Source organism: Oryctolagus cuniculus, chromosome 17 (genome assembly GCF_964237555.1).
Source record: "Oryctolagus cuniculus chromosome 17, mOryCun1.1, whole genome shotgun sequence".
NCBI classification, from domain to species: domain Eukaryota; kingdom Metazoa; phylum Chordata; class Mammalia; order Lagomorpha; family Leporidae; genus Oryctolagus; species Oryctolagus cuniculus.
In genome coordinates, this window is record NC_091448.1 from 32,645,048 (window position 1) to 32,666,803 (window position 21,756).

The 21,756-nt window shown below is 51.5% G+C and overlaps 1 protein-coding gene across 3 annotated transcripts in view; it reads left to right on the forward strand.

The window, feature by feature from the left end:
* Window positions 1-2,220: 2,220 nt before the first annotated feature.
* AKAP1 (A-kinase anchoring protein 1) overlaps window positions 2,221-21,756 on the forward strand; it is a 31,904-nt gene continuing 12,368 nt past the window's right edge. The window contains exons 1-2 of one of the 3 annotated variants that reach the window (XM_070060917.1): window positions 2,221-2,296; window positions 19,051-20,707. In XM_070060917.1, coding sequence (XP_069917018.1) covers window positions 19,075-20,707 — 1,633 coding nt within the window. In that variant the 5' untranslated portion in view covers window positions 2,221-2,296; window positions 19,051-19,074. Of the gene's footprint in view, window positions 2,297-2,331; window positions 2,552-11,566; window positions 11,705-19,050; window positions 20,708-21,756 lie in introns of those variants that run through there. The other 2 variants (XM_051825480.2, XM_002719276.5) reach the window with 2 other exon arrangements.

Below are 21,756 nucleotides of genomic sequence, written 5' to 3' on the forward strand. Positions count from 1 at the left end.
CAACTTATTTTTAACGTACCTGTGTCAATGTCATTGCAACATTCACAGAATTAAAAACTTGTGACATAATGGGTTAATGGCTTCCCATTCATTCACTAAACACATTTTTACGGAGCATCCTCTTATGTACCAGACCCTCAATATCCCTGCCCTCATAAAATAAATTAAGTATAAAAGAGATAATGATATTGGCTATGAAGACAAAGAAAGGGTGAGGGCTGGAGTGTGTGTGTGTGTGTGTGCGCGCGTGCGTGTGTGTGTGGTTATAATTTTAGAGAATTCAGGGAAGGCTTCCCCGAGACTTGAAACATGAGGGAGTGGGGCCGGCACCATAGCACAGTAGGTTAATCCTCCGCCTGTGGCACCGGCAGCCCATATGGGCGCCGGTTCTAGTCCCAGCTGCTCCTCTTCTGATCCAGCTCTCTGCTACGGCCTGGGAAGGCAGTAGAAGATGGCCCAAGTGCTTGGGCCCCTGCACCCATGTAGGAGACCGGAAGAAGCTCTTGGCTCCTGGCTCCAGAGCGGCACAGCTCTGGCCATTGCAGCCATTTGGGAAGTGAACCATCGGACAGAAGACCTTTCTGTCTCTCTCTCTCACTGTAACTCTACCTCTCAAATAAATAAATAAAATCTTAAAAAAAAAAAAAAAGAAAAGAAAAGAAAACATGAGGGAGTAAGCTCTGTGGACTGTTCCAGCAAGTCCGAAGGCCCTGAGGTGGAATCATGACTGGCTTTGGAGGCAGAGGGGAGATATTAGAATCCAAGCCCTCCTATGGTTTATAAGGTGGACCAGGCTCCACCTACTACATAAAAAGAAATCCAAAAATGAAAGAAAACCAAACCACCACAAAAATAACACTGTGGGTCAGCGCCGCGGCTCACTAGGCTAATCCTCCACCTAGCTGCCCCGGCACATGGGGTTCTAGTCCCGGTCGGGGCGCCGGATTCTGTCCCGGTTGCCCCTCTTCCAGGCCAGCTCTCTGCTGTGGCCAGGGAGTGCAGTGGAGGATGGCCCAGGTGCTTGGGCCCTGCACCCCATGGGAGACCAGGAGAAGCACCTGGCTCCTGGCTCCTGCCATCGGATCAGCGCGGTGCACCGGCCGCAGCGCGCCGGCCAGGGCAGCCATTGGAGGGTGAACCAACGGCAAAGGAAGACCTTTCTCTCTCTATCTCACTGTCCACTCTGCCTGTCAAAACAAACAAACAACACTGTGTCTAGCACGAACCCCTCGCTGTAACCCATCCACACTGAACTTCCAGTTCACCAGGAGCTGTTTCTTGCATTTGCCTGTGTTGTGCCTCTGTCAGCAACAGTCCCTCAACTCTGTCCATAGTCTTCTGTGAGGACAATTGGCAAGGCTGGCTTCACCTGCTCTAATGGGCTTTTTCTAACCACAGGACTTAAAACAGGACCTTGGTTATTTCTCTATTTCAGCTTCCTGCTTGCTTTCTCATTGGCACCTATCACACCAAGCAAGTGGCATTCATACATCTGAATTCATATTAACACTCCAGAGGTGTTATGCTACTTCTAGAGATACCATTGAGGCTCATTGTCATTTCAATTTGCATTTGCTCACTACGGAAGAGCAGCACCTCCCCAAGGAACGGTTAGCTCCTAGCAAGATCTCTTTTCTAAATGTCGCCCAGTGGAAGGCTCACTGAAAGTCCCTTTGTCCTAAAGACAAGAGCCCTGCTGGTCAGGCAGGACTCCGCCCTATTCCCTAGTCTGAGGCGAATTCTTTGCCCAATTTCCCGGTGGGGCCAGTGACTCATGGTGGCTATCTCGTGGTAGGAATCTTTCCAAAACCCAAATCCATTTGGAGGAAAGTATTTCACTTCGACATCATCAAATTGCGAAAATCGGCAAGAAAGTTGCATTAGAGTGGTACCCTTAAGCAGTTATTATTGAGCAATTATGAACAGCTACCTAATCATGCATTACCGAAGCAAAGGGACCCCGGCCCCCTCCGTCTTCCCGATGAGAGGAGGTCTCCGTGCCCCAAGGCTGGAGGTGGCCTAGCCCACCCCTCGAAAGAGAGAGAGCCAGAGCGGGACAAGCCACCCTGCGCTAAAGCTGCACAGCCTAGAGCTTCCGCGGGTTCTAAGCGCCCCAGCCCCACCCCCTCTCCGCGTTCCGCCGGGATTACAGCTCCTCTCGCGAGAGCACCAGCGAGAACCAGCTCCGGGCGGCGGCGGGATGTTCATCGAGCGCGCCAGACCGCGCCCCCTCTGGCGCAGCTGGGAGACGCGCGGAGAGGCCCGGGCGCGAGCGGCCGGCGGCGCGCACGCGCAGGTGAGCGAGCGGGCCTGGCGGGAGCGAGGGCGCGGGGGCACGAGGGCGAGGGGCGGGGCTTGCGTCGCGCCGCGGGCACGTCGCTGCGCGTCCTCAGTATTTAATGTCTCTGTGTTCCACCGGCCTGTGCGAGCACGTGGGGGAGCGGCCCGAGCGGAGCGCTGAGGGGCTGCACCGCGGGGCGAGACGGGGGAGGGGGGGCCTCAGGGCAGCGGCGGTGCGAGGACTCTGCACCCCGACGGTGACCGAGGACTGGTAAGTTAGGGCCGCCTGAGGCTGCTGGCCCGGGGCCCCCTGCCAGAGTGCTGAAGGGGACGCCGTCGGGGTGAAGGGGAAGCCCAGCGTCAGGTGCAGGGTGCCACGCGCGCTCCGGGGGCCCAGGGAGCACCGACTCCGGACGCCACCCGCTGTCAGGCAGGCCCTTCTTCCCCTCGCCCGCCACCCGCGCGGGGTTGCCTGCCCGCGGGCTCCTGCTGACAGATCGCGTGTGCACGGCTCGGGGCCGTCCTGCGCGCGTCCCCGACCTCGCGGGCAGGGGACGAGGAGGCGACGTCCGAGGCGCCCCTCTGCGCCTTAACTTTCCCCGAGCGTGCACAGCCGGCGGCGAGGCAGAGGCGGGCGCGTCCCACCCAAGGTCGCCCGGCCCCAGACGCGTTTACTTTTCAAAGGTCGTGTGTACCCAGTCCGAGAGCTGCGGGAGGCGACGGCGGGGCGGGCCGTGGGCAGGGCCTCGGAAGGGCGGGCTGGTCCCCGAGCCCCGCAGGGACCCCGTGCCCGCCCTGGGGGACGGGACTGAAATGGGTCACTTCTGGAGCCTCGCCCGGCCCGTTGCGCCCCCCGGCCGCCTCTGAGTGGGCGCCCCAGCAGGCCGGGCGGCGGCGGCTGCGGCGAGCCAGGTCCCGAGGGCAAGTGTTGAGGGCTCGGCTGACCCGGCGGCGGGACGGCTGTGATCGGAGCCGAGTTCCGGGCTGAGGGACCGCCAGAACCGAGGGCCCGGGTGTCCCTCGAAGGGGGCTGGCACTTGCGGCCCCTTTGAGCGTGTCGAGAGAGGTGGAGGCTGCCCGGCCCCGAGTGCCGGCCGACTTGGCGCCCGCGTCACCTGTCCCGCCCCGCGCGCCGGCTCGGCGCTCGGGACCGGCCATGCACGCTTCCGGGGGCCGTGGGCTAAGATGTGCGTGGGGGGGCCGTGGGCCGGACGCCTGTTTTTTGGACGGGCTTTCGGGTGTTGAACTGTTCTGTGCCCTAGGTGACGCTACTTGCGAAGGGACCCAGGGCCGGGTGGTGGGCGGTGCAGGACTGGCCCTGGGCCACAGGTGGGCGATCCGGGATCTTGCTCTTCCGGGGGATGCCCAGGGCGGCAGGCGCCTTCTTGCACCTCGGCCACCGTTAACGCAAACCCGGTGGACTTCGCTCCAGGTGCGCTCAGAGGCCTCTTAGGCCGGGTAGGGCGTATGCCAGGGCAATTAGTGAGCAGAAACTGGCTGCCTCCCCCCTCCTGAAGTGCGGGCTGCTTGGCGTTTAAATTGATCTCCTGCAGTGAAACCCCGGCCGCTGGACCTGGGGCCACTCTGTTATCTGTTAGTTGGTTTGCTGCCTCGCCTCCCCATCTCGCAAACCGCGCAATTACTGAGCAAGGAACTCCCTTCACAGAAAGCTATTAATTCTGGCAACGAATAACCTTACATGCTCGTGTAACTGCTGAATCCTTCCCAAATTAGTGCCTTTAAAAAAAAGACACTTCGGCTTTATTTAGAAGGCAAAGCTTGGACTCTGAACACCGCCCATGCGCTTTGCTCTTAAAGGTATAGAAAGCACCTTTTAAATGAGGGGGAAGCGTGGCTTGATCGTTTATCTGATTCCTCTGTTCTTGATGTTCTGGTAGGTCACCTGCTGACTATTTAAGACCCTGGAGTGGTTATGTTTTGGGAGCTTTTTGATTAGAGTTGAACATTTCCTCTCTCATTTTTAACTAGTTCTGTGGGTTCAGGATAATTCCTGGTGTCTTGTCAGGAAATAGAGCTAGGTTCGAGAAGGTCCTTGGGATCCTATGGGTTTGCAACCCACTGAAGCTTCAGTCACTGGGCTCTGTCATCATGTGTCTCGTCAGGTGCTGGCAACGGATCTGAGCCAGGGAGCCAGGTCTGATGGATTTATGACTAAGTGAAGGCCCTTGTAGGAATAGCTCTCCCATCCATGAGGCTGTTTCTAGGCACTTGGTCACTGCAGGGTGGAGGTGTCTTGTGAATGGCCTACCTGATGACCCAAATTCTTGGACTTTGGGTCTATGCTGGGTCATAGCCATGTTTTTGGGGGAAGGCTGGTTTTAGCCTCCACAAGGCTCCTTTTCCTTGTTCTCAAGACTAAATAATTGAGTTCATATTTGTGAGGCTTGAGAATGCCTGATACTTGATAGGTGCTTAAACATTGTCTCCTTCCCTCACTCCTCAAAGAAGTCCTGAGACTGATTTCAAGTTTCACTTGAATAACTTGAGTGCCTTGATGTTTTTTTTAAGTCTGATTTATTTGAAAGACAGGGCGACAAAGAAAGGGAAAGAGAGCTCCATCTGTTGGTTCACTCCCCAGATGGTCCCAACAGCCAAGGCTGAGCTGTGCCATAGTAGGAGCCAGGAACTCCATTTGGCTCTCTCACATTGAGAGACCCAGGAGTATTGGCAGGAAGCTGGAGTGGAAGTGGAGCAGCCGGATCTCAAACTACCTCTCCCATATGGGGGTGGGGGTATACTCCGGAATGAGTTGCCAGTGTTGTAAGCAGTGGCTTAATCTGCTTGCGTTGCAAGTGTCAGCCCTGGATTTTAGTAAAAGTGCCCCTATCCCCCTTAGCCTCTGACCTAGAAACTTTGTTGGAAGAAAAAGAGAGAAATTGGTTTTACAGCACTGTGCCATTTAGCCCCCTGGCTCTGGCCTGCGGCAACATGACTTGATAGTGAGGGTATTTCAGGGCTTTGAAGAAGTAGCTTATAGCCCCTGTACCTGGAGAGCTGGCCTGTTTTCCTCCCACTCAGCTCCTTCCTAATCTTCCCTCTGAGTCTAGAGTGATTGGGCTTCTCTGCTGATCTGTTTGCCTGTTGTAGGGAAGTCTACAGTTCCTAGTATGAGTTAATATCTTTGGCTTGTTCTGAGAGTTTTCCTCTGCTGTTGGGGAGGTGGTAGAGCCCGCTTGTCTCACTGAAATCATTTCATCCACTTTGAGAGTTGCTAATCTCTATAGTGGACTGTGTTTTAGGCCTAAGCCTTGCTTCCTAGAGCAAGTTCTGTTTCTCCCACATTCCTTCCTGGTGTAATAGCTCACACAGGTTCCATTTCCGTGAACATTTAACCTCAAATACCCACTGTGTATGGCACCTTACTGAGTGAACCTGCTAGCCTTGGTGCCTAATCTTAAACCTGAGCCACATAGAAGCATGGTCAGTGAGCAGATCTGGAGTAGGACAGTGCCTGACTGGAGAAGTAGCTGGTGAGGGCTGAAGTTTAGAGGATGTGTCTTCCCTGACTGTTAACCATGTGTGCTAGGGGGAGTTACAAGCAAACACCTTGTTAATCCTTTAATCCTCACACCTCTGAGTACAACTGAGGGTGAAACTGTAGGTCACCATGGATTGTTTCAGGCACACTAATTGAGAGGTAGAGAATCTAACAAGTGTGGGTTTGAACTTAAGCTAGCTCCTCTGCAGGGTTTTTGTAAGAACGATTAAGGACTATTAAATCCTCAGGCTTTGCCCCTAATCTTTCTGCTGCCTCCTAAGCAGCAGAAGGGGGTATGTGTTTTCATTCAGCATGTTGAGAACTTACTCTTCAGTAACAGGCAGCTTTCAAGGTGTCTGTAACTCTGCTTTCCTCCTCCCGAGTGGTGGCGCACCATCTTCATCCTGTCTAGGTCCTGGCCATCTGGACATTCGCAGGGCTTGATTTGATGGTTCGCAGCTGTCAGTAGTAAACATTTTGCTCCTGATCCTTTAGAGCTGGCTGACTGTGTTCACTTAGCAGCATGTCACTGAGGCTCATTTGCACTTGGGAACAAAGCAGGGCCCTCAGGGGGAGTCGGAAAGGAAAGGTATGTGCAGCTCAGGCTGGCAAGGCTTGCGTTACCATCCAGCTGAGGTGGCAAGAGCCCTGGACTCTGCAGCTCTCAAGGCTGTGATTTCAAGCGGACCCCTTGGCCTTCTGCTTCAACTGTCTCTGGTGGGTGAGGAAACTGAGACCCTGGGGTGGGTAAGAAGATTGCAAGACACAGTGAGGCTGACCTAGCTGTGGACCTGGATCCCTCTCACCCCTAACACTTCCCCCTGTGCTTAGAGATTCTTATTTACTGCCCCATTATCACTCCATCCCCATCCACGAAAGTAAACTGGGTTTATGCAAGATTAAGACCATTTATTCCACACACTGAATCTGTTAGAGTTTTGAGTTGTTTTGGTTTCATGGCAACCCTGTAAGGGAGGGATGTTTGTCCCATTTTAGAGGACATTTTCATTTTACAGTTCATGTTCCTGTTCTTTAACTCTTCTGCTTTCTAGAGGTATATTTTGTCATCAGATTAGGTGCACTTTTGAAATGCACAAGTGACAGCCCACAGCAAATTAAAAGCCTCACAGACTAGGGAGCTGTGCCTTGAGGCCTGAGAAATTGCCCTGGAGGCTGAACTGGTTGAAAAGACAACCTTGAAGTCACTCATTCCCCAGCTAATAATAACATGGCCTGTCAGACCTCACAAGCAGGTCACGAGGCCATCTCTGTCCCTCAACAGGCTGTCACCCAAGACTAGCTTGGTCCTGTTGGAGGAAGCAGCACGATCTGTACATGTACAGTCCCTGCCCTTTCTTCTCCAGCCTTGGCCTGGCTATGCCTTTGTGAGGTCCAGGCAGCAACAGATATAAAGAGCAAATCAGTCTTCTTGTGCCTGCTTCCTGTCCTTCCGGAGAGAAGGGAGCAGGAGTCAGCCTCACCTCCATGAGCTGCCTTGGAAGAAAACCAGTGCTTGGATGAGCCTTGTGCTGTCTCTGGAGAAGGTGGTACTGAGAATAACCTCCGTGCTTTGTCCTTTGCCGCGGCTCAGAGGCCAAGCATGTGCTTGTGCTATTTTTAGCAGATGGCAGCCTTCAGGAGGGCCAAGTGCATGTGGCTGCCATGTATGGGACAGGCCCTGGTGCCTGCTGAAGCTACTGCTGCCTCCTCAGGGAAGGAGGAGGATAAAGCCACCTTAGAGACTGTCGTGGTGTGTGGAAGGAGAAGCTGGGGCTGCCGTTTGCAATCTGGATCTGTGGTCGGGGCCAATCCCTGCCTCCTAGGCCAGGTGGGCACATGACGGAGGTAGCACAGTGGGCTGGGAAACTAAGGGTCAGGGCTGCTGCCCCAGGGAATGGAATGAGGACCTCTTTTGGGCCAGCAGCCAATTTCTCAGGAAACCACATAACCCCATGTTTCTTGTGAAGTTGCCCAACCTAAAGGCTGACAACTGAATGGACACCAAGAACTCAAGCTATGGGTTGACTGGCAGTCTGATTACTGATGTCCTCTGGCTTAAACTGAAATACAAACACAAGAGGAGGCAAAACCACAGCTGCTTGTTGGAATTCTTTGCCAGGAAGCCATTGAGGCTGAAGAAGGCTGAGAAAGTTTGACAAACAAGTTTGCCTGATGTCGGCGCTGTCCTTTCTTTCATGGTCCCTCCTTCTCTCGAACTTGGAACTGCCAACTCCAGCCCATCTATCTGTTTCTGATTAAGAAAGCTTCAAGCCATATAAGGCCCTCTGTTGCCTATGGTTTATGTTGGCTGGAGAGCAAGGTTGTTTTCGCAAAGTCTGATTCAAAGAATTGGCAAGAGTATGCGTGAGTGTGTGTGTGTGTGTGTGTGTGTGTCCCTCCCTGCCTCCTGGGCTGGACTGCCTTGCTGGAAAAGACTCATTTAAGGATGAGGGGGTGAGGGTAGGTCCAGCAATGGCTGCCAAGTGTGAATGTAAACAAACCTGTGGAGTATACTGTCATATTCCCAGCCTCCCAGGCTTTCTGCTTCTGGAATAGACTAGGGAAGCAGCTTCTGTTTGAAGTAGAAACCAAGCCCCTTAGCTCTTTGGGCAGTGGGACTCCCCTCTGGAGGACGTCCGGTGAACCTAGTTCTCCCCGGGTTTTTGCAATCCTGATCTACCATTAGCACTGCTGCTGCCTGTGATGCTGGGGTGCCATGTGTCTGCTGCAGTGCTCCGACCTCATTTTGGCCTCCCCTTTTTGCTGTCTCTTGAGTCAGCCAAGCATGGTCCTGTCGTAAGACTTTGGCACATGTGTTCTACACTCCCCCTAGACCTGGAGCTTTCTCCTCCTCCCCCCCAGATCATGGCACAGCTCCTCACTGCCTGGCTCTGGTGCCATCTCTTCTGAGCGCATTCCCTCACCATCCTGTCTCAGGCTTCCTTCCCAAACAGTCTGCCCAGCCTTTCTCATCTAAACCAGCACACACAGCAAAGGCCTGTTTCTCAGCCCTGGTTACTCTACTTCTGCATGCACAGGAGCACACTTAATTCATCACAGGCAGGTGACACCTTAGGACTTGTCTCCCAAATAGTTGAGAAGTTGCAGGTCAATTTCATTAAGTTGCTAGATCTTTGCAGTCTCTTATTATCTGCAGTTTGACTCCTCGCCCTCCACCATTGCTTCCCACAGTGCATGGTTTTTAAAATCTTTATTCAGTGACCAGCTGGAGGGTCCTGCTACCTGAAGCTGTCTTGCTCTCTGTAAGGTGAGGAGACCATGGTCTTGGTTTCCAAAGGGTCTATCAATATACATGTTGTTTTTGGTGATTGCTATTGCATCAGCATTGCAGTTGGGGGTATCTGATGCAAAGTTGTCTTTGATTATTAAGGGGAAATAAACCACTATCAGTTTTTAAACAGATAAACTGATACTAATGCATATTATTATGATGGTTAACAAAAAACACACAAAACTGGATAGGAATAGACCATCAATTGCTACTTGGTATTGCTTAAGAATTAATTTTCAAAGATTTATTTTATTTATTTGAAAGAGGGAGAGACAGGGCTCTTCCATCTCCTGGTTCACTCCCTCAGATGGCTGCAACAATCAGGACTGAGCCAAACCAAAGCCAGGAGCTTCATGTAGGTCTCATGTGGGTGGCAGGGGCCCAAGCACTTGGGCCATCTTCCTCTGCTTTTCCCAGGCCATTAGCAGGGAGCTGGATCAGAAGTAGAGCAGCCAGGACAAGAACCAGCACCCATATGGAATGCCGGCATCCCAGGCTGTGGCTTTAACTTTTACGCCACAATGCTGGCCCCCTACTACTACTACTACTACTACTACTACTACTACTACTTCTTCTTCTTTTTTTTTTTTTTTTTTTTTGTTAAAGATTTTATTTATTTATTTGAGAGGTAGAGTAACAGAGAGAGGAAGAGACAAAGGTCTTGCATCCCCTGGTTTACTCCCCAAATGACCACAGCTGCTGGAGCTGAGCTGATCTGAAGCCAGGAGCTGGAGCCTCTTCTGGGCTTCCCACGTGGGTGCAGGGGCCCAAGGACTTGGGCCATCTTCTACTGCTTTCCCAGGCCATAGCAGAGAGCTTCATTAGAAGAGGAGCAGCCACAACTTGAATGTAAGGGATGCTGCTGCCGCACATATAGGCTTAGCATACTAAGCCACAGTGTTGGTGCTGGCCCTCTACTTCTGATTTTGGGCAAGGTTTGAGAGGAGAGACTTCAGCCTTGAGTACACTGCTTTCCCCATACTGTTCCCTTTCAGCCACAGCTGCCCTCAGTCCTTCCAGCTGCTCTCCATGCCACTCACATCTGTTTTTAAATAGTCTACTTTCTCTTTAAAATAATAGGGGCTGGCATTGTGGTGTAGCAGGTAAAGCCACCACCTGCGATGCTGGCATCCCATGTAGGTGCCAGTTCAAGTCCCAGCTGCTTCACTCCTGATTCAGCTCCCAGCAAATGGCCTGGGAAAGCAATGGAGGATGACTGAAGTCATTGTCCCCTATCACCCAAGTGGGAGACCTGGAAGAAGTTCCTGGCTTTGGCCTGGCCCAGTTCTGGCTGTTGTGGTCATTTGGGCATTTGAGGAGTGAACCAGTGAACAGAAGATCTGTCTCTCCTTTTCTTTCTGCACTCTGCCTTTCAAATAAATGAATAAATCTTTTTTTAAGATTTTTTTAAAATTTATTTGAAAGAGTTACAGAGAGAGAAGAGGAGAGACAGAGAGAGAGGTCTTCCACCCGTTGGTTCACTCACCAGATGGCCGTAATGGCCAGAGCTGCGCCGATCCGGAGCCAGGAGCTTCCTCCGGGTCTCCCACACAGGTGCAGGGGCCCAAGGACCTGGGCCATCTTCCACTGCTATCCCAGGCCACAGCAGAGAGCTGGATCGGAAGAGGAGCAGCCGGTCTAAAACCGGCGCCTGTTTGGGATCTTAAAAAAGAAATATTAGCTGATCTGTTTTCCTACTAAGGGAACTGGAGACTTTGCTCATTCCTATACTTTTTCCTTTCTTCATCTTCCCAGGGTAGAGGTAATATGAATTTTGGTCAAATTGTTATTTAGAGTTTGAGAGCACATTATTATAATATAAGCATTGTTTATGCCTGCAAAGTTCTTAGTTTTCCATGTTTCTGTACATGTCGTTGGTCTTCCTTCCATTGGTTCACCCCTCCAAATGGCTGCTACGGCCGGCACACTGTGCCAATCCGAAGCCAGGAGCCAGGTGCCTCCTCCTGGTCTCCCATGCAGGTATAGGGTTCAAGCACCTTGGCCATCCTCCACTGCCTTCCTGGGCCACAGCAGAGAGCTGGACTGGAAGAGGAGCAACTGGGACAGAATCCGGCACCTCAACCAGGACTAGAACCTGGGGTGCTGGCACCGCAGGCGGAGGATTAGCCTAGTGAGCCACGGCGCCGGCCAGAGCTCCTAGTTCTGGTCTGTTTTCCATCTTGGATATAGAGGGCCTCACTGAGCAGGTCTTTCCCACACGCATTGGGTTAAGCCTCCACTTGCCTTAGGTAAAGTGGGCTGAGAAAGTGTCCTATGACTTTCTGATAGCTGCTCTACCTGGAAGGGCGGGAGCTCCACCAGGGCCTTGCTGGCTGCCCACTGTAGCTTACCTACTACTCTGTGAGGCTCTCACAATGGAGGGTGTGGAGAGGTCTTGGGTAGGACCTCACAGTCCTACTGTGAGCTAATATGGAATCTTCAGGATGCCCTCTTGAGTCACCACTCAGGCCCCCAACGATGAAGGTAACACCAGGGCTGGGCTGAGGACAACATACCTGAGGCATGGCTCCAGCGCTCTGATTCCTGGCCCCAGCCATGCTGCTGAGGGCAAGTGGCCCAAGCTTACCATCGCCCTCCACCCTCAGTGGCCAGCCTGAGCACTGCCCAGCAAGGTAGGCATTGGTCATGGCACCATTTATCTAATCCTCATATTGCTGGGGTCTTCTAGGCAGACCCTCTAGAAATGCCTTATACTGTTCAATAGGGAGCTGCCAACTGTGGGTAGTGATTTAGATTAACAGTGAAGTTAGAAGTTGAGTTCCTCCATCACACTTTTCACATTTTGCTGCTCAGTGACTTACCCACTGTGACTGTGACTAAGTGACTGCCAATATTGGACAGTAGTTACCTCTTAGGAATCCCCAGGCCTTTGCCTCTGGTGACCTGTTCCACTATGGCCATGTCGCAAGATTCCCATTGACTTGGATGGAGAGGTTAAACTTCTTTTGTATGAGTCCTTACTGGCTCACTGGCTCTACTCTGCCTCTCCTTTTCTTTCCCAACAGCACTAGAACTTTAATTTGTGCCATTTCCCCTCCCCACTGTACCCTATGGAAACTCTGGCCCTCCTGAAAGGAGCCTTTCTGGCCTCTCTGCCTGCTTCTCAGCTTGGCTTCTTGTGATGCAGAAGTGAGTGTGAATGAGTGAGTGAGACGGGTTCTTCCTCAGGACGGTGAGCTTCCAGTAGCAACTTATGCTTGTTTGAATGTGTGAGTACTGATAAGGAATATGGCAGACAAATCATATACAAACCAAGAGGCACTCATGAGGTGTGATCTTCTCCTCCAAATGCCTGTGAGGGGAGTCACCTTGGCCTGGCCTGCAGCCAGAGTCCCTGCTCTTAGGGATTCCCTGCAAGGGGAAGAGTCCCTTGGCAAAAACTTGCTGTGCAGAGCACTGGGGAGGTGGAGCATCCAGGACAGATGTATTCTGGTTAATGACCCCAGGGATGATTTTTGGCAGTGTAGACACTGGCATATTAGAAGAAATATTCAAATTCCAATTTGGAGAATGTGTAAATGTCCATTCAGAACACACTGTGAATGTGGCTGCACTATCCAGACTCAAGTCCAGAGTGGACTTGTTGGACTCTTGGCTCAAAGCTGGTTTGTGTTTTTTTCAATTGATTTTTCCTGTCACTTATGCAGCTTTTTTCGTACTGCTGCCAAATGGGCTTAGTCAACACTGTGCTGTTCCCAGAGATGTTTTCTTGTTCAGAAGGCTGTAGACCACAGTCACAGCTTCATCAGCTCTGATGGGAATGGGGCCCCTGCTTCTCCAAGGGCTGTGCTTCCAGAGGAAGCCTGGAGTAAGCATTGAAGACTCAGGCCTTGTGGCTGGGGCACGTGCCTGCCTTCAGCTCTGTGTGACCGTTTGGCACCCTGCCAATGTGCATTTATTCCTGGGCAAATGGACCTGCTAAAAATAAGCAGGTGGAGTTTCATTCCAACAGAATCAAAATAAGCGTTGTCCCTGGCACCCGAGGGCAGGGTGCTGCCGCATCCTTCTGGGAGGCTTTTCCCTCACTGCAGGCAGGCCTGCCTCAAGTGCCCTGGCCTCAGGGGAGGGGGCGGCCTCAGTTAGCTTGTGACTCTGTAGGCTTTGGGACCTACAGGGCTCAATGCCACCTAAAATTTTTTTTTAAGTTTTTAAGCTTTTTATTCGGTGGGAGAAATGTGCAGGAGAATGAGGGCTTTATTTAGGGGAGAAAGAGAGGTCTAGAAGCTAAGTTGGGTCCATACCAATTAGAGAGCAGGCCGGGTGCCATGTGGAGCAAGCATGTAGGCAGGAAATCAGAGAGCAGGTTGGGCCACCTGCCCACGGGCCGCAGGGGCAACAAAGGCAGTAAGGGGAGGGCCCACCGTGGTCCAGGCTTTTAGTTTACTCCCAAAGAGGGAGTGGTTACATAGTCTGATTGGCAGGTAGGCATAGGATCAGGTAGGGGCATGAGATCACACAGTGGGCATGGTCTTACAGCTCACAAATCTAATTGATTTTATCCTACCTGCCTGCATGCATCATTTCCCCCTCAGAGAGATTCCAGATCTTAATCCTAAGGGTTGCTGAAGGGCATAGAAGCATCATATCTTCTATAGCTGCTTCCTGCTTATGAGGGGGCACAGCACAGGCTCTGCCTGTGCCACTTAAACTTTGAGAGGATCAGGTTAAAAAAACAAACACACCCAGGCAAGAGAGCCCTGAGTCTATGCTCAGGGAAGCAAGGAAGGTAGCAGAAACCCTTCTAAGGCTGAAGTTGTGTGTGGGTGTGAAGAAGGTTTGTGTGTAGATTTAGAAAAAAATCATCCCACACTACCTCTTATAGGCTTATCAGACCATGTAAGTCAGGGGAAATGACATCTTACCAGTCCCTAAGAAGTCTGCCTGAGGTCAGATTGGCTCACGGGTGAGGAAGTGAGGGGTGTTTTTAAATTATTTATTTGAAAGGCAGACAGATCGATTGATTGTCCTCATTCCCTGGTTCACTCTGCAAATGCCTGCCACAGCCAGGATCCAGGAACTCAATCCAGGTCTCCCACATGGGTGGCAGGGACTCAAGGATCACCTGGTGCCCCCCCCCCCCCCCAGGAGTGCATTAGTAGGAAGCTGGAATTAGGAGTAGAGCAGGAACTTGAACCCAAGCACTCTGATATGGGATGTGGACATCTCAAGTGTTGTCTTAATTGTACACTGTGGGTCTGCCTGGCCCCTAGCTGTTTTCTTCATTGCTGGAAAGCAGGGGTTGGTGGAAAGGCATCAATCACTCACCTCAGGAGCTTGGTGGGCACCCTCAGTGAGACCCAGCTAGGCTCAGCGAGTTGCAGCCAAGGCCTGAGGTGGAGCAGCTGCTGATTCCAGGGGATTCTTCATAGAGGGGATGGTTCATATCTGTAACCACAGACCTCTGGTAGCAAGGGAAATATAAACCCAATTTTCTTCTCAACTCTGGGGATCTCATGCCTAGGTTCTGGAGTGGTGGTGGAGGCCTCTGGTAGGCAGTTTCTGTTCCTAGAAGCAGTCACAGAGAGAAGGGCTTTGTCCTGAGCACTCACAGCATGGCAACAGTGGCACCTGGTTCCTCAGTAGCAGGTCTCTGGCTGTAGTCCAGAGTGGGTGGTGGGGGTTGGGCAGTGGCTGGCACTGAGAATCCAAGTGAGAAATTCAGGATCCTGTGGATGAGTATTCAGCCCTAGAGCAGCTGACTTGGAAATGTTGCAGGCACTGTGCTTCCTGAGCAGTAATTCTCCACTGCAGAGCTCCAGCTGACTGTTGGGGGCTAGAGATGGTGGGGTTGGGACTTAGTGCCTGAGTCTTCAGGGACCAAGCAGAACTAGTAGCACCTGAGTCTCCAGGGACCAAGCAGAACTGGTAGGCATGGCTGGGTAAGTACAGTGATGTCCTTACCATTGAGCTACAGGGCATCAGACAGGGGTACTGCTGCCTGCATTCTATGTGAGCCAGGACTGCAACCAGCAGCTGGAGTGGGGAGTACTTGGTGGGCTGGATACTGGGTTTCTGTGGGACTCACCTGGGTTGCAGACCAAAGCAGACTGGAATGTGGGTTTCATTTTTGGGTCCCTTCCTGGGTGAGTGTAGCCAACTTCTGGCATGTTGGGATGCTGAGTGGGTTAATTAGCAACTGCTGGAGAGGCGGGACCCCTGGGACCAATGTTTAGTTCCAAAGGGGCGGCACTTCTTCCAGCATATGGTGTCACAGACAGCAGTCCCTCCCTCACACACACCAATGTGAGTCTGTGGCCTGGGACCCTGGTGTGTAAAATGGGAAGACTGCTTTCTGTGGGGTGCTGGATAGGATTCTTCTTTCTTCCTACCCTGGCACATTTCATCTTTTTCCTGAGATCAGAGAACTGCGAGAATGCAGGGGAAATCACAGCTATAAATCCTGCTGTAAAGGGATTGCCTTGTTAACCTGGATTTCACCAGGTGAAAACCTCAGTGTAGACTCCAGCTGCACCTCCTGTTAGCATGTGCTGGTTAGGTAGGAACTGATCTGACAGCCATGGATGTCTGCCTGTCCTAACCACACCCTTCTTCCTCTTTCTCTTCTCAGATTCTTCTCACTGTTTTATATGACATTGAACATGAAGCCAGTACAAAGCGAATCTCCTGAAATTTGTTAATTTTTAAGGAAAAAAATATTTATTTGAAGGCAGAATGTCAGAGAAAGAGGGAGAGGAGACAAAAAGATCTTCCTCCCACTGATTCATTCCAAATTGCCACAATGGCTGGGGCTGGTCTAGTCCAAAGCAAGGACCTAGAAACTGTCCAGGTTTCCCATGTTGCTGGCAGGGGCCTAACGACCCAGGCTATCTTCTGCTGCTTTCTCATGCACATTAACAGGGAGTTGGATCAGAAGTTGGGATTGAACTGGCACTCTGACATGGGATGCCATCATCTCAAGCAGTGGTTTTAACCATTGCATCGTAATACTGGCCCTATGAAATTTGCTGTGTGTGTGTGTGTGAGAGAGAGAGAGAGAGAGAGAGAGAGAGAGAGAACGAACAAGAGATTCTCAAAACTCTACCCACATTGGAATCACCTGGGTTTAAAAAACCCTCTTACCCAGGTTTCCCCCTCAGGATGCCCTGTTGGCCTTAAGCTACTGGAAACTTCCCACATGATGATAATGTAAAGCCAAGTTGGAGAACCATGTTAGAAAAATTAGAACTCTTCTCCACAACTGTAGAGCCTTCTGTATTGGAAGTTTAGAAGTGCCAAGGAGGGGCCTGCACTGTGGTGCAGCGGCTTAACACCCTGGCCTGAAGCTCCCGCATCCCATATGGGCACTGATTCTAGTCCCAGCTGCTACTCTTCTGATCCAGCTCTCTGCTATGGCCTGGGAAAGCAGTAGAAGATGGTTCAAGTCCTTGGGCCCCTGCACCCACATAGGAGACCCTGAAGAAGCTCCTGGCTTTGGATCGGCCCAGCTCCGGCTGTTGCGGCCATCTGGGGAGTGAACCAGTGGATTGAAGACCTCTCTCTCTGTCTGTACCTCTCTCTGTAACTCTTTCAAATAAATAAAATAAATCTTAAAAAAAAAAAAAAAAGAAATGCCAAGGAACCTATTAAACACTCTTAGCACTGTTAAATGAGTACAGCCAGTTTCTAGGATATGAGGCCAGTGTGTGGAAGTTTCCCCTCTTCCACAATTGGATGGTTTGGTTATGCTGTTTGTTCCCAGTTTTTCTATGGGGTTATAAGGATATAGAATCACATGCATGATTTCTAGCTTCAGTTTTCTATGTCACGGTGCTTTTTCCCTGGCAGTACATTGAGTTGGCTTCTTTCTTTATCATTGGTATGTGCACAGACTCGATGTCAGCGACTCTCCTGACAGGTTAATCTTGGTTTTATTTCACATGATTTCCCAGTGGGCATTATTATGTAGAACTCAGCCTATGCTGAGGTGTGTGGTGTTTTGTTTTAAGATTCTAGGTGTGGGATTTCTGGGTAATAGGGTATGGTCATAAAGTTTTAAACAACATTATTAAAGCTCTCCAAAAAGATAATGTGAACTTTTATTGGCCCATATTGCCTCTTCCTCACAGATCTACCTATTTGTGGATTCTAGATTTAATGTGGACTAAAATTTGAGTTTCTGTGTCTTGGTTCCACAACCTTGAGTAGTCCTAACCTTTAGATAGGAATACTTGTAGAACCAGGTGGATACAAAAGCAAAGCATCTAGCAAGAGTGGGTTGTGTGGCCGGCGCCGCGGCTCAATAGGCTAATCCTCCACCTCTGGCGCCGGCACACCAGGTTCTAGTTCCAGTCGGGGCGCCGGATTCTGTCCCGGTTGCCCCTCTTCCAGACCAGCTCTCTGCTATGGCCCGGGAGTGCAGTGGATGATGGCCCAGGTGCTTGGGCCCTGCACCCCATGGGAGACCAGGAGAAGCACCTGGCTCCTGGCTTCGGATCCGTGCAATGCACTGGCTGCGGCAGCCACTGGAGGGTGAACCAATGCCAAAAAGGAAGACCTTTCACTCTCTCTCTCACTGTCCACTCTGCCTGTCAGAAAAAACAAAAACAACAACAAAAAAAAACAGGTTGTGTGGGTTGGATACATTGTCACTTTCTGCCTGGAGAGGTTGCTACAAAGTTAACCCTGGACATTGCTTAGCTCTGCCCTGTACTTTAAAGCTAATTGCCTCATCTTCGAATATTAGCAAGAACATTTGTCTTTAACGGAGGAGGAATTTAGGCTCTCCTACCCCCATCACTGTGGGAGCAGAGTACCTCTAGCATTGCTTCACAGACTGTTATGTGCCTATGAGTTCCCTGGGGGAGGGCTTGTTAAGATGCAGATCTGGTCCTGTTTGCTGTAACTCGTGTCTAGCAGGTTCCTGGTCATGTTCAGCACTGTTGTGGATGGCACTGTTCTGAAGCGGCAGTTCCCAGTCTATTCTGCAGGACAATAGAACCATGTGGGGAGCTGGTGAAAGAACTGATGCCCTCGTTTTGCTGGAGAACCAGTAAAAGCTGTTAGAGCGTTTGCATTTATAATCTCTACAACACTCCAACCCAAATAAGGTGTGATTCACCATATCAGTTGGAAGATTTTTGGTTTTAGGAAGACATAATTTTTGCAAACTAATATAAAATCTGCTGGTCAGGGAGGTACTAGATATAAATTAAACTATTCAATGCCTTTAATGAGAGCTAACCCTGCTTTGCAGAGCACTTAATGTACATATCTCAGCTTATCCTTAGGGCAGCCATTAAGAGTTGGGTCCCTCGTGTCCCTCTCTTATGGAAGAAAACTGAGTTTCCTATCACCTTTACACATCTGCTGCCTTCCTGGGCCCTTTCCATTTCTCCTTGCTTGATCTGTGTTATCCTGCCCTGGAGTCACCTTCTGGAAACAGTTTGGTACGTGCTTTGCATATCTGTGCTGGTTCTGCTGTCTACAGGATAAACCCACACTACACTGGAGTCCTAGGACACCCTCATCAGTGCTGATAAACGTGAATTCTGCCCATGTCACGTGGATCTTACCATGACTGTGTGTGGTGTTGTTCCCTCACCTTACCTTCTGGCCATCTATTGCTGTGTAACGGACCACTGTTTCGTTGACTTGTGATTTTTTGGAGACCTGTTGTGGGAATTGAGAACTAAGCCACACTAAGCCTAACCAGTCCTTTTGGAGAGACATAGGGAGAAAATGGCATTGTGAAGTGGTGAAGGGAGGGGTTTGGGCTAAAGAAGAGAGTGCTTAGTTTGTTTCAAAGGAGTGTGTGTGAATGAAAGCAGAGTGGGGATGCATTTCCTGGCCACTCACCCCAGGGGATCACCAAAGGGTGTGAGTGGGTGCAAGAGTAGACCTCCCTGACTTGGGCCAGGGATGGAGAGAACGAGATAGCTGGGCTTCACATGCAGTCATGAGTATCCTCTTACTTGGCTCCTGTAACATCCCTTCTCCCCCTCTCCCCTGCTCTTCCCAGGTTTAATTATCTCCAGCCTCCAGGATGGCAATCCAGTTGCGCTCACTCTTCCCCTTGGCGTTGCCTGGGATGCTGGCACTCCTCGGCTGGTGGTGGTTTTTCTCTCGTAAAAAAGAGCAAGTCAGCAGCCATGATAGGCAGGCAGAGGCTGGTGCTGTGGAGCTGAGGGCTGACCCTGCCATCCAGGAGCCGCTCCCCATGGAAGAGGCCTGTCCCAGAGTTGTGTCCACATCCCCCAGTGTCACTCTGCCGCCGGAAAAGGAACTGAGTAAACCTGTGGAGCCCCCAGCCTTGCTGCGGACGCACCCAACCAGGCGTCGATCAGAGTCCTCGGGCAGCCTTCCGAACGCCACAGATGCCATATCTCAGCCAGGAACCTGCAAAGGTGACGGTGCAAAGGTGGAACTCGCCCTAATGGGTGATGAGGCCAAATCGATTCCTCCAGAATGTCCTCTTCCATCCCCAAAGGGTGTGCAGTTCCCCCATGAAGCAGCTGAGGTGTGTAAACGGGAGTCCGTTCTCAGCAAGGCACCTGGGAAGGGCTGGCCTGACCAATCTATGGCCTCCACAGAAAAGCATGGGCCTGGGGAGAGGGCCAGAGAAACAGGTGGGACCGAAGGGACCGGTGATGCAGTGTTGGGGGAAAATGTTCTGGAAGAAGGCCTGCTGTCTCACGAGCACGTCTCCGAGTTGGAGAGCTGCAAGGCCCCCGGCCTGGCCCTCTTAGGAGGAGGCGGGGAGAAGGGGAAGAGCAGCCTGCCCCAGGTGCTTGTGCCCCTGGAAAAGGAAGAATGCGCAGCAGGGAAGTTGTTAAGTAGCTTCGTGGAGTCAGCTCCCATGGAGCTGGGCAAGGATGATGAGATGCCAGCATCCCGGGTCAGAGGTGGCAAAGTCTGGGACCGAGACCTCATGGGAGAACTGGGCAAAGAGGAGACTGAGGATAAAAATGAGAAGATTGAGCAGGCTGCCTTCCAGATAATCTCCCAAGTGATCTTGGAAGCAACTGAAGAGGTGCTGGCCACCACGGTGGGCAAGATTGCAGATCGCATTTATCAGGCCTCGGCCGCTCAGCTCCAGGGGCAAAAGGAGGAGGGCTGTGCTCCTGTCAGCCAGAAAACTGTCCTAGGGCAAGAGGCTGCAGAGCCCACCCTGGCCTCAGTGGAGGCAGCTGCCGAACCATCAGACACTGCGTTGCCCTTGCCAGGCCTGCCAGCTGAAGACTTGCCAACCCCAAAGACCTATGTGAGCTGCCTGAGCAGCCCTCTGTCCAGCCCCAGCAAGGATGGCAAGCCAAAGAACTCTGCACACCACATCTCCCTGGCCCCCTGCCCAACACTGGCTGCCTCCCTGGGAGGGGTGCAGGATGATGCCTGCATCCTGGTGGAAGATACTGTGTGTGACACCTGCATGTCGGATGATGGCCAGGGCTGTTCAGTGGCTTCAGTGACTTCTTCGGGGCAGTGCTCAGAGTCTGTCAGCACTTCTGGGCTCGGAGACTCTTGCACAGAGACCACCTCCAGCCCCAGGGACAAAGCCATCACCCCACCGCTGAAAGAAAGTACTGTGCCCTTCAGCAATGGGGTGCTGAAGGGGGAGTTGTCAGACTTGGGGGCTGAGGATGGATGGACCATGGATGCAGAAGCAGATCATTCGGGAGGTAGGAGGGTCTTGGGTGATCACTTAGAGGATCGGGGGTCTCCCTTTGTTTGTTAGGGAACGGCTGCTGGTCCACCTCTCTCTTCTGCCACTTCTACATAAGGTAAGGGCACTCTTCTACCCTGAATCCCAGCCAGCCTGCAGAGTCAGGCACTGCAGAGCACTGGCGGGTAACTGAGGAGTTAGCTGCCCTGTGACCCACAAAGCCATGGGAACTATCACTTGGTAGTTCACCAGTGACCCTCTCCAGGCGTCGGCCTATCAGAAGGAACCAGCTCAAGGTTGGGTTCATTGATCCACCTTACTGTGCCTCTAGTACGCACTGACCTCTCTATTGAAGAGGCCTGCTTAGGGTCATTCCCCTTGAGCACCAAGGATAGGTGTGTGCTTTGTTACAGTTGTTCTCCTTTTAATCATGTGCTTGTTCCCATGTCTTCACCCACTTTCCTCCTCCAGAAGCTCATTCAGGGTAAGTGCCCAGAGAAAGCTTGGGGTACTTGTGGGAGGCTCAAGTTTTTCTGAGTGATTGCTGGTACTATTCCTTTGCAGAGAGCCTCTGCCATTTTCTGCGCAGCTGGGAAAGTGGGGGCACCTTGGTAATGAAGCGTCTGCTAGGTTTTTCGGGTGCTGACTCCAGTGTAGACAGTTCAGAGAGCTCACAGACAGATCAGCAGCTGTGACCCTACTTTGCAGCCACCCTGGAGTGTTCTGATTTCTCGGGAAAGGCCGGGGTGACCCTACAGAGCTCTTGGACTTATTGGTCTTGGATCCTTCTCTCCCACTTCAACAAAGAAGGTTGGAGATCTATCTTGGGAGTTTTACTACTTTTGACAGCACTTGGAGTGTACTCCATGGTACATTTTGTCACCTCTAAGAAGCTATAGATTAAGGTGTTGTTTTATCTAAAAGAAAAAACTGCCAATCATGATTATAGAAGACCAATACTGTAAGATGCATCCTAACGTCAGGGATGTTTTAAAAAAAATTGCATCTTAAAATGGGTAGAGAAAACTTTAAGGAATAAAGGTGTTTTCCTTTGTCTGCTGCCCC